Source organism: Saprolegnia diclina (assembly GCF_000281045.1).
Source record: "Saprolegnia diclina VS20 unplaced genomic scaffold supercont1.21, whole genome shotgun sequence".
NCBI lineage: Eukaryota > Oomycota > Saprolegniomycetes > Saprolegniales > Saprolegniaceae > Saprolegnia > Saprolegnia diclina.
Window position 1 is genome coordinate 435,610 of NW_008246088.1, and position 11,529 is coordinate 447,138.

Below are 11,529 nucleotides of genomic sequence, written 5' to 3' on the forward strand. Positions count from 1 at the left end.
AAGAGCTCGGCGGATGCTGTTAGAAGCATACAAGAACGAGTTTTGAACCTGTTCCAAGAAGGATCGCGGGCGAAGCCTACTCGTTCAGTGTAGAAGAAGCCTTTGTGCAGTTTGGCCCTTAGCTGCATTGCAGCACGACGGGCTTTCTTTTAATATTCAGTTTCCCATCAGTGTGTTCAGGAGCAGAGCCGCCCGAATCGAGAACGCAAAGGCTTCGCCTGCTATCCTCCCAACCAAGCTTACTCGCCATAGAGCTTGCCACGTCATGACCACCTGGTTGCTGGAAACCTGTAACAATACATATTTGCAAACCGAAGATGCAATGCGAGAGGTTTGCATTTTGGCAGCGATGGACGAAGCGGATGCAATGGCCGCGTGCATGGGCTTTGCCAGCTTTGGCAAGCGCAAGCGCTCACCAACCCGCGAGCGCGCTGCGTCCAAAGTACGCGCTCCAAGTTACGTGCCAGATACGATCGACTATCTGGCGTCGAGCGAAGCGTCAGCCGTCGACATGGTGCTGGACGTATCCTTGGCCACCACGGAGTCCTTCATGCCGCGGCTCGCCCAGGCGCTGGAGAAGCTGCTCGAGCGCAAAACCAGCCTTGAGAACCTAGCGATTTCGCCGGCAACGTATCGCCGGTGCCGTGGCCGCGCCAACCCGTACGAGCACCTCGGCAAGTTTACATTTGTCAATCGGTCTGCGATCAAGATGGCCGAGCTCAATGCGCGTTGCGGCTTGACGAGCACGAGCACCAAATCGTTTGCCGACCTCTGTGGTGCGCCAGGAGGCTTTTCCGAGTACCTCGTGTACTGCACCGAGAGCGCACGTGGCTATGGCATCTCGATTCGACCAGACGCCGACGACGACCCGCTGCACTGGCGCCTCGACGACGCCACCCAAGCACGGCTCGACGTCTCGTACGGCGCAGATGGCACTGGCGACCTCTATGTCGAGGCCAACATGGACCGTTTTGTGGAGACGGTACACCGGCTACATAGCGATTGAGCTACATTGGCGTGTAGGCGCTGCATGAGAATCCTCAAGGTTTGGATCTTGTTGTCGCCGATGGCGGCTTTCAAGAAGCCCGAAATCACGTGCACCAGGTGGAGCCTTGTCGATGTTGCACACCTGTACCAAGGATACGTAGGAACACATTATGCACCACCTCGTGCTGTGCGAGGTACTCACAATGACGCGGCTGCTCCGCACCGGCGGCCACTTTGTCTGCAAGACGTTCGAGCTCTCGACGCCTTTCTCGCTCGGGCTGCTCTACCTCTTGTACCGCACATTTACACAGCTGGCCATCGTCAAGCCCATCGTACAAACTGCAAGCGGCACTGGGGCGTTAACCACATGTTGTGTAGACCAGTCGCCCCGGCAGCTCGGAGCGCTACATCGTCGGTCTGGGCTGGAAAACATACCAGCCAAAAGCTTTGATTGCACACCTCGGCGCTGCGAATCACGCCTTTGCATCCGGTGTCGACGTAGTCGGCCTCGTTGCGTCGTCGCAGTGGCGCGCGGACACGACCTTTCTTGACTATGTCGAGGCATCGGGTGTCACGTACGTCGTCTATCTGCAGCATTGCTGATGCGGATTCATGTGTTGAGTAGCTTCGCGTCGCGTCAGATATTGGCACTCGACGACATCCTTGCAACCATCCAAGGCCATGCGCCAAGAGTGCCGCGGTACTCGTAGCATCAGTACCCAACGTTTCTAATGGCTTTTGGTAGGGTGCACGTCGCCGACGTCTACGCAACGTGGCAACTGCGTTAGATCAACACATAGACTGTATAGCATCAAAGTTATATTTGCTGGAAACACATGTTGCTACGCGTGCCCACTGCCTGACATGGACGACGCACGGCCTGTCTTGTTGTCCATGACGGACGCCGACGCGGCCGAGGACTCTGTGATTTCGCGCACAGCAGCGATCGTCGTGTTTTGGTACAGCTCGTACGGATCCGTGCGCTCAAAGAGGTATGGCTCCAAGAGGTAGCGCAAGATGAAGCCCGTCGTATTGGACCACGCCTGCCCGACGTTGTGCGACGCCAAGTCTCCGAGCCAGTACATGACGACCTCGACCATAGTCAAGGCGTACGTTGCGAAATGGTGCGGACGCACCTTCATGAACGTCCGGTGGCGGTGGCCGAGGAACCGACACGAGTTCTTGACGTTCTCGACGTCCGCGGGCGCGTCGGCGCGGACGCCGAGAATGAAAGTGAGCGCCTTGATGAGTACCTCGCCGCGCTGCTTGGTGTTGGGGAAGACGAGCGCCATTGTCGTGTCCCGCTCAAAGAGTCGGTAAAAGAACTCGTCGTAGAAGAGAACGATGCCGGGCTTGCCGTACTGCTTCATCTTGTCGGTCGAAGCGCTCTGAATGAGATCCCACGTGCGCTGGCACGTCGTGACGCGGTCTTTTGTCAAGAGCGGAATGATCGGAAACTGCGGTGGCATGTAGTGCTGCACCTCGTAGTCGTGCGCAAGACCAAACGCAAATGAGCCGAGGTGGTCGACGTCCACGTCGATCTCTTCTTGGCGCAGTCGCAGCACTTTGGCCGCCTTGCCCGACTGTGCGTTGCCCATGCCGATGAAAATGCGATCTGGATCCCTCCACGCCGAAGAGGCGCGACGTTTCGACACGTTGAAATAACGCTTGCTTCGTTGGCGCGACGTTCGAAGGAGTTGTTGCCGGCAGCACAAACGCATCTCGTAAACACGGTCACCTCATCGCCAAAGCACAGCCCGTTGGGTATAAAATAATAGACACTTTGCGATGGATCGCAATTTAAATTATAGATCACGCCCCCGGTGGTGCTACTGGGCATCAAGGCAGAGGGCAAGTGCAGGGGCAAATGTGCCACTTGGCCGTGGCATTTTTGACCCATGGCCGTATACACCGCAACGGCAATCGCCAACATCTATTGGTCAAAAAGGGAAATGGTAGCCAATTGTAGCACGTTATTTTGCGAATTTCATCGGCACATGGACAGACAGGGTTATTTCTCGCCACACGACTCGCACGATGGCCGAATCTGGCATTTTGTATAGCCAAGCCGTCTAACACTGTGCCAAGTATGACCGATACCGTTTTCAATTTTTTCAAACGTAATTTGCCGAGTCGAACACCGCCAGTGTGACTCGGGCTCCATCAATGTCGTTATGGATTGGCCAAAAAACATTTAATATAGCCAATAGGAGACGATATTTCTCGCCTCCTGGGTTCCCAATAGCAGCAGTCGATGGCGTCAATATTGTACACGTATCGGATGGTATTGGATCCGAATATTCAGCACAATTGATTGCGCCTATATTGCAGCAGGTTCAATATCGTGAATATAAGGCCCCTTTGCTTGGCGAATCCACGCAACATGATCGTCCGGTTCGACCTTGAAACGGTGGCCGGTCGTTTATTTCTTTGGCGAGTGTCCGTCGATGCGGCCCAAGCTCCTTGAGCACCCGGCGCCGTCCGAGCACGAACGTCGACTGCGCAAGGCGTACGGCGCACCAACTGCATTTGCGGCGTTTGTCAAGAAGCCGGTGCGACCGACCTCGGCCAACCCAATCGCCGCTCGCCTTCGGGTCGAGTGCACACCAACCGTTGCGTGCGAGCGGCCGCCAAGCAACAATGAGCCATCCAGTGCGTTGACACTGCCAGCGCCAAGTTGCACTGCAAAGGCTCCAAGCAGCACTCTCAATGTCACATCTTCCCCGCCGAACCTCCTGCAGCCGCCGACATTTTCTGCCAAGAAGCTACCTCCGAAAGCTCCGACCAAACTAGCGAAATCTGCACCGCCACGACGGCCCATCGTGCACCAGGCAACAAAGCCACCAGCAACAGCAAAGCCTTCTTCATCACGCGGTGTTCCAGTACGGCCAAGTGCTCCAAAGCGGCGTCCACGGCCTACATCTGCCCTGCCCCACCGTCCCTCGGGCGGCGTCAAGGCGGCATCCCAAACGACATCCCCGATTCGAGACGCCCTGTATCCCAGGGGCGACGTCCATGACAAGAAACAATTAGTACCTGAGAGGACAAAGGAGCCCAAAGCCAAAGTTGCGCGCCCAGCAACCGCACCAAGTCGGCGGTACAGTTGCTCTTTCCATATCTTCAGTACGTGATGCTTTCTCTTCCATAGGCCTCGGGTAATCGAAGCGAAGCGTATCAAGCCAGACGCAGCATCCTCGGACGATTGTTGTCTCGCTTTGTATGGTGACGGGGCTGTGAGTTGGTCGTTGCCGCCAATCTCATCCTCGATACGGAGCAACATCTGCAGCGTGAGCATTTGGCTGCTGCGTGCCGCCGTCCCTGATACGTTCGTGTACGTTGCACATCTTCCCACTTAAACGTTGCATGCCCGCGGTTGCTAGGTCGTCCAAGCGCCACCAGGCCGCGCACCTCAACGACGATGGTCATTTCGTCTCATGGTCGTGTTGTGGCTCGACCAACAAGTCCATTTACGGCTGTACAGCTACATCCGCGGCCGCCGGCTCCGGTATAAATCCCGTCGCGGCTTGGTTTGAGACAGAATGTGGTGTAGAAACTGGCAGCGGTCGTCTAGTTGCCACCCTCTCGATTGGCAATCTCGCGATTCGCATCGCAGTTGATGGAGCTACCGTCAATGGCGATGAGTGCACGGCGTTTTCGCTTCCATTCGACCATTGGTGCCACGTGGTGCTCGTGGTTGAGCCACAAGCGCTCAATGTGTACACTGACGGCATTTGCGTCGACACGGTGTATCGCCGACATGGTGTACCGGTGGCCGACACGGTTGCTGCGCCCACGCTGTCCATCGGCAGTGCGATGCCGTCAACCGAAGGGCTTCATGGTCTCGTATCCCAAGTACTAGTGTATCTTTATTGATGGTGCGCGTCATCGGTATATATATTAGGTACGCGTCTGGGGTCGCGCGATGAATGCCAATGACGTGGCAGCATTGCACCAGGCGGACTATAGCACGGCGTCGCCCCCGGTCGATCCAACGCGCCTTCTCGATGTCTCGTTCTCAACACCCGACCATGTGTACGACACGGCACAGCGCGCGACCCGTCGGTCGCTTCCTTTTACGACGTCCGGCCGTGTTGCTTGGCGCCAGCACGCGCTGCCTCGACCCCTGTCGCCCGCCGTCGTGTATATGGCCGACTTCAACTCGACGAGGTATGTAGACATGGACAATCCGTAATCCGTACATGGTCAATAGCGGTTGCGACGCAAGTCGACGCGACGGCTTGCCATTTCCTACGCTCCTCGAGCAATTCCGGACGCGTGGCAGCGTCTTTGAGCTTGTGCTCGAGTTTGCCGTAAGCGCAGACGACCATCACCGCGATATGCCACGGCGCATGTCTGGATCGACCCTCATGGATCGCATCCGTGACATTCAAAACCTCTGGGCAACGTTTGCGCCGACATCGGTGCTCTGCAACCCCGAGAGGTACTGTCATAATTGATGCTGTGTATCGACACATGACCGAGTAGTTGGCGACCGTACCCGCGCCCCAACAGCTTTGAGGTTCTCTGTCATATCGGCCGGTCGGGGCCGCCACAGTACATATGTTTACATTCGCAGCTCGAGTCGCAGTCAATGCCAGAGATCGCAATCCTGCAGCGGAAGCTCCAACAGCTTCTCCACACCGAAAGCCTCCGGTATCCTCGCTTTTGAACGCGTAGCGCTGACATGGGCGTAGAGCACCGTACGAGACCGTCGTGCAGCAAACGCTTCGTCGCATGGTGACACTCGCGTCGTCGCAGCACGCCGAGACGCTCGTAGCGCTTCAACCACCATGCTCCATCAAACGACTGCTCAAGTATCTTGACGGCGTCGGGTGCTTCTTGGACGAGGCGGATGTGCTAACTCTGGTCGATGCACTGCAACACTTTCAGGTACAAATCAACGAATGCAAAACAGAGAATGCAAGGGGTTTATAGACGCTACCACGCGCGTACCGAGCCCACCCGCCAAACTTGTACCGGGCCAACCAGCACGTGCCGTCGCGCGCCGGGGTCTACGCATTTCCGCCATCCCAGCAACTCCAGTTGCAAGTGTCGGGTCTCCCCGGCTTTCACGTCGCTTGTTACTCGTTTGATGTTTGCTGGCAGCTGCGCGAAACACTGCACTCGTCAATTCAACGCTCAGACGACCACGCGCTGCAGCTCTCGTCGACGACGACAATTGCGTCGACCGTCGAGACGGTATTTTGCCCATCGCGTTGCTAGCTCAAGAGCGGAGGCGTAGATCGATCTCAAGATGGTCTCGTTGCACCCACACGTCCATGCGATGCTATTCCTAGTCCAAACGACGGCAACGACGGGACACAAACCGCTTGTTGTCAAATGGGTCTCGGTCGACGGCGCCCACGGTCCTTGTAGCAACCTCTGTGCGCACTTTTGCGTCACAGCGCCGCCGATAGCTAGCGCGTTGGCACTCTGTGCACTGCGCCGGTGCAAAACGACGTTCGAGTGGCAGCTCGTGGCACTTGGTGACGCGCTCTCGCCGTCGCTGACGCTGCTCCAGTCGATGCGGGCGCTCATTCAAGCAAAGTTGGCGCTGACATACACGCTGCGCATCCAGCACGCGACAGCCGAGCACAAGTACGTCGAGTACGCGAGGCGACTGGAAAAGCATTTGCAAGCGCAATACGAGACGCTCACCATCGCGCGGGTGCCAGCATTGCCCATCTCTGCGACGCAGCCCGGTGTGCGAATTCTTCTCGAGAGCTCGAGCGACCCCGCGATTCTTCTGTTTCAGCAGTCGCTGCAAGACCAAACGCCTCTGCCGGCGCTGCGCCAGATCCAAGAAAAGCTCCGAGACACCATTGAATCCCATGGATGGTTGTCCTCTTGACTAAAATAAACACTCACAACGACGTAGGTACATGCCACTCCGAAGCAGTCCGATCAAGCAGAAAGCCTCGCCACTGCCATCGAAAACCGCCGTCTCGACGAGTCTCTTGTTTCTCGACGCAGAGACCTCGCACCCGATTTCAAATGTCCAAATCTCGTACGAAGCACTTGTCGGCAGCGTGCTGCAGTACAAACCACCTATCGCCACCCAGCTACCAGTCTCGATTGTCGTGCGCCTTCAGCGTGCGAAGCGATGGGGTCGTGGCACGTTGAGCGACTTGATCTATGACTAGAAAAAGCCCATTTCGTCCAGGAGCGCCGGCGAGAGCAAGCCCAGCACGCGCTTGCAGCGGCACTTGTGGAGCGCGTTATTCAAGTAGCGATGGCACGGGCTGTGCAGCACCACGTACGAATCCTTCGGAAAGATCAGCAGTTGGTGGCCGCTATCATGCTCTTGCGTCGCGCCATGCGGTAGGTTCTCGACATTTGGGGCTGTCCCAGCCAGCATTGCTCGTAGGCGTCGATTTTGGACGATTCAGCAAGCCATTTTGGTCAAAGTCCAGCAGTGGAAGCGAGAAGCGGTGCAGTTGCCGACGCATCGCATCGTGCGGCAGTACAATATCACGTCACCTCGCCTCGAGCTCTCGTCGAGTGAAAAGGACGTGCTCTTGCAAGGTACCACGCGTGACGCGAAGTATTGCGTGCTACTAGGCGCCTGTAGGGCTTGCAATCCCAAGTTTCACGCAAAATACGCTGGCCACGCCGACGAGGCCGCATGTGAATGAAGATTGGGTCGACGACTGGCGTGTAATTGCCGAGCAACTCCAGCTAAAAGAGCGAGCCAATCACAGCAGCAGTCAAGGTCTCTGGCCACTGCCGCCAGTGCGATTGCAACCCGAGACCATGTACACCTTTCGGGCGACGCATCCCGCGTACGAAGCGTTGACCGTGCAGTGCACGCTCTACCCGTTCCGCACACCTCGCCCACTCCCAGTTCGTTTGGTACCCAAGCGACACCCCGTACGGTTCCAGCTGCAGGTACCAAAGTACGTTGCGAAATGCCAATGACCACGCACCACAGACGGTCGAGGCATCCCATCTTTGTCTTCGGGATGTCCCCATTGAGATCATTGCCAGTGCGTCCTGCGGCGCGCGTCGTCACGTCGTAAATACGGACGGCCGTGGGCAAGCGTCCATAGCGCTGCTCCGAGGCGCATACTCGGTGCACGTCCTCTCCAAGTTGCCGACACGAGGTATCACGTCCAAGTACGTGCCTCTGCAGATCGAGACCGACGGAAAGGAGACGCGTCTCGTGCTGCTCCCTATCGAGCGACACCCGATGCCAGTGCGGTGCCACGCCGTCTGCATCGACACGGGCCATCTTGTCGAGCACGTTTGTGTGGATATCTCCGATGCGTCGGGGCCAGTAGCTCAGTTAGCGCCCAGCGGACGGCTGCCACTCGGTCCGTACATGGCACGAGCGAACGTCCCGGGCTACTTCGAGGATGCTCACCCCGTGTACATTCCGCTCGCTGCGTCGCCAGGAACGATGACAATTCTTCCACTGTTCTTGTGCCCCCATGTTCGGTTTCCCGACGAGCTCTGGATCGTTCTACAAGCTTCCACATCAAATGCCCTCGTGCTGCATGCTGACGCCACCGACGGCTATGGCGTCGTGCAAACGGCCTCGTATCTTCGCGAGGTACCGACATGGATTCTGCATGTTTTGATCGCTGGTGCGTTGCTACTAGGCAACGCAGTGGTGCGAGTGCAAGCTGCTACAGCACGCACCCGACGAAGCCCAAGTGATGCGCATTACGACGACACCGAGTACGGCACCTATTATTAATGGGCTTGCTTCTCATACGAGCGTAGAGATGCAACTGGACGTGCACGTGCGCTGGACGCAGCGTACCTATGTCGATAGTGATGTACATGCGTCCGTGCGCGTGTACGGAATCCATGGGCTTGTGCAGCACCACACGAAGGTCGTCGACAGTTTCCATGCGTTGGCACCGACGGGCTGGCACGCGTGCACACTGGCGTCGCCGAATTGACATTTGATGCGCGAAGTAAAATGAACCACCAGTTCTTTTTCACAGCGATGTAATTCGCGTTAAGAAATGTTGAATCAATCGCTGTTTCTCAAGTGCGCTATCTATCTATCTATCTATCTATCTATCTATCTATCTATCTATCTATCTATCTATCTATCTATCTATCTATCTATCTATCTATTTACTGGGCATTTGTTTGCCGCGAGCGATCGAAGTGGCTTAAATATGCAGCGGTTGCTAAGGAAAAGCGTGCCTTCGCATGCTCATTCCATTTGAAACGGGAATCCCATAGAACGAAACACAGAACATTGACACTAACTAGCTTAACGCAGAACGCTACGCCTCGAGGTTCCAGTCGACTTGATCCAAAAACGATGTCATGACGACGTCGGTTGGTAGCTGTCTAGCATCGAGTATCGGTATCGCTGAGCGTTGCCGCCGAACCTGTAGCTCGCGCTTTCGTTTGCGCACGACCAAGAGTGCAACGCGCTCAATATTGGCGTTGAGGTTCGCCAAGTGCTCTCGCAGGTGCGTGAGCTTGAGACGCAGCGCTGCGACTTCGTGGCTGTTTTCAAACGGGGCTTCTGGCTCGGGCGTCGTCGTTGTGCGTCGTTGGATCTGGTTGAGGCCGCGCTTGGCGCCACGTCGGAACTTGGGGTGTTGGAATTCCCAGCTCGGCGACATGTCGGAGCTCTCGAGGCGAGCCTTCTTGAAGCCGTAAATGTTGAGCTGCCGCACGAACGAGTGAAAGTTGCGGTGTTTGAAATAGACCGGGAGCACTTTGGTCTCGAACTCAGTCTTGCTCCGGACGACAAAAGCTTCGCCATCGTCGGTCCATCCAGCGACGTGCGTCGGGCAGCGTTCGAGCATTTCGTACGTTTTGAGGAGAAAGACGGGCGTCGTGAGCGAGTGCCGGCCGTCCCCCGTGCTGCTCGCCATCGTCGCGGTTTGCAAAATGACGCCAAAGCTCAACTTTTGCCATGCCAGTACACCCATTATGGTTAGCGATAGAAATCGAATATAATATGCATTATAAGTATAATTAAAGAAAATGAGAATTGTTTGTGTTTAAAACCAAGAGGATTTTAAGGTGTTTGGTCGCCGACACCACGATCACGTCCAGCTCCGTGACGATCGTGCACCAGGTTGCCCATCTTTGTGGGAACCGGCACAACATGCAAAAGATCGGCAATCGTATTCATATCACACAAGAGCCAAAGCACACAGCTCGTACATCGACCGACGCCGTACTATTTGTTGCCCTAGTCAACACTGCTGAGCGCGTGCGTGCTCACGCAAACGCCATCCATCGACCAACGCTAGGGTCCAACTCTGCCTGGAGCCAGCGAAATCAGACCAAATATGCAAACCTTGAATCCACGTTCGATGGGCTTATTTAAATCTTAGTACAGTTCTACCGGTCAAAGCAATGCATGGATGTGAAGTTCACGTCATTGGCTCCGAAGCCCGTTGCCAGCGCCCGAGCGCTCCATTCCAGTACATCTGCAACGGCCAACCCGACGCGGACACCAAATTTTGAGAATAAAAAACGCCTTGCAACACGCGGCAAACCCAAGGAGAAGCCGTGAGCCGGGCGCTCTCCAATGATAACTCGGGGACTTTGCCAAATGAGAATATGTTATCGAGGTTACGCAAGGAAGGCGTGGCACAAAACACATTTCAACACGAGCGGTCATGGAGACTCTTTGGGGCGCGTCTCTGGTACGCCTTGGCTGAACGAAGCAACCACGACGGGGCTCGGCGTCAACGACGGGCGAGTACTCACAGTATAGGAAGTGGGCGCTATAGCTTCTTGTCGATATTGCGAACTGCGCGCCGAGTCGGGAGACGCTTGTCGCGACACCGTGCTGATGCTCGGCATGCCGCCCCAAGAGTACTTCGTATCATCTGTCTCGTGTGCAGTGGCATCGGCGACCAAAAAGCGCGTTTCAATATCACTGGAGGAGCCGCCGTCGGACGAATCGCTATCGATCGGTTTTGGCGTTGGGGTCGCTGCTGCGATTGTCAAACATCCGACGGATGGGAAGACGCAGCCCCACGTTGTACCGAGAATAACAACGCATATCGCATCTTCGGGGGCCACGCACTTGCCATTTTGACGCGACTTCAGGCTCGGGGTGCATGAAGCAAAGCTCGCGTCTCCTTTCCGTGGACATGCCGTACCACTTGGAGAATGTAAGCCGCTACCACATACCGGTCCTCGATTGCTTGGTACAAAATACACAGCGTCCTTGCAAACACTGACAATGCCACCAGTTGTAGCCTGCGCCGTGCTCGGCGGAGGTGTCGTCGCAGGTGGCAAGATCGTTAGCGCAGCTGTCGTCGGCACTGCTGTCGTCGGTGCTGGACTTACAGGCGAAGAGGTGGTCAAAGCTGGCTTCGTTGAAGCTACTGTCACCGGTGCAATCGTCGCCGGCACTGACGTCGTTGGCATTGGTAGCGTTGTTGGAAGTGGCGTCTTTGGTGGGACCGTCGTTGGCACCCCCGTTGTCGGCGCTGATGTTGGCTCTGGCGTCAACGGCGTTGTTGGAAGTGGCGTCTTTGGTGGGACCGTCGTTGGCACCCCCGTTGTCGGCGCTGATGTTGGCTCTGGCGTCAACGGCGTTGTTGGAAG

At 56.3% G+C, this 11,529-nt stretch overlaps 4 protein-coding genes across 4 annotated transcripts; 2 read left to right on the forward strand and 2 right to left on the reverse strand.

Moving 5' to 3' along the window:
* The first annotated feature begins 335 nt into the window (after positions 1-335).
* Positions 336-1,821, forward strand: SDRG_07395 (hypothetical protein). The gene is made up of 6 exons (XM_008613225.1): positions 336-982; positions 1,024-1,104; positions 1,149-1,319; positions 1,366-1,562; positions 1,613-1,687; positions 1,733-1,821. Exons 1-6 carry the CDS (start codon positions 350-352, stop codon positions 1,773-1,775), a joined length of 1,200 nt encoding a protein of 399 aa, XP_008611447.1. The 5' UTR covers positions 336-349; the 3' UTR covers positions 1,776-1,821.
* Positions 1,822-1,829: 8 nt separating this feature from the next.
* Positions 1,830-2,585, reverse strand: SDRG_07396 (hypothetical protein; the record flags this gene model as incomplete). Its single annotated transcript, XM_008613226.1, has 1 exon — positions 1,830-2,585. The coding sequence occupies one exon, from the start codon at positions 2,583-2,585 to the stop codon at positions 1,830-1,832; it is 756 nt and encodes a 251-aa protein (XP_008611448.1).
* Positions 2,586-3,417: 832 nt separating this feature from the next.
* SDRG_07397 (hypothetical protein) lies at positions 3,418-8,894 on the forward strand (the record flags this gene model as incomplete). Its single annotated transcript, XM_008613227.1, has 17 exons — positions 3,418-4,084; positions 4,136-4,318; positions 4,368-4,492; positions 4,538-4,839; positions 4,889-5,154; positions 5,198-5,428; positions 5,473-5,640; positions 5,682-5,877; positions 5,923-6,186; positions 6,230-6,825; positions 6,866-7,080; positions 7,131-7,308; positions 7,355-7,512; positions 7,559-7,875; positions 7,919-8,539; positions 8,589-8,667; positions 8,713-8,894. The coding sequence occupies exons 1-17, from the start codon at positions 3,435-3,437 to the stop codon at positions 8,892-8,894; spliced, it is 4,731 nt and encodes a 1,576-aa protein (XP_008611449.1). The 5' UTR covers positions 3,418-3,434.
* A 336-nt stretch (positions 8,895-9,230) lies between these two features.
* Positions 9,231-9,833, reverse strand: SDRG_07398 (hypothetical protein; the record flags this gene model as incomplete). Its single annotated transcript, XM_008613228.1, has 2 exons — positions 9,231-9,293; positions 9,339-9,833. 2 exons carry the CDS (start codon positions 9,831-9,833, stop codon positions 9,231-9,233), a joined length of 558 nt encoding a protein of 185 aa, XP_008611450.1.
* Between the last annotated feature and the right edge of the window lie 1,696 nt (positions 9,834-11,529).

What these genes read in the sequence shown, in the direction of transcription:
- SDRG_07395 (XM_008613225.1), top strand. Translation starts at nt 350, where the DNA reads ATGGACGAAGCGGATGCAATGGCCGCGTGCATGGGCTTTGCCAGCTTT. An exon ending in TGGCCATCGTCAAGCCCATC is followed by an intron (nt 1,320 to 1,365) that starts GTACAAACTGCA and finishes CATGTTGTGTAG; the next exon opens with ACCAGTCGCCCCGGCAGCTC. An exon ending in GTCGAGGCATCGGGTGTCAC is followed by an intron (nt 1,563 to 1,612) that starts GTACGTCGTCTA and finishes TGTGTTGAGTAG; the next exon opens with CTTCGCGTCGCGTCAGATAT.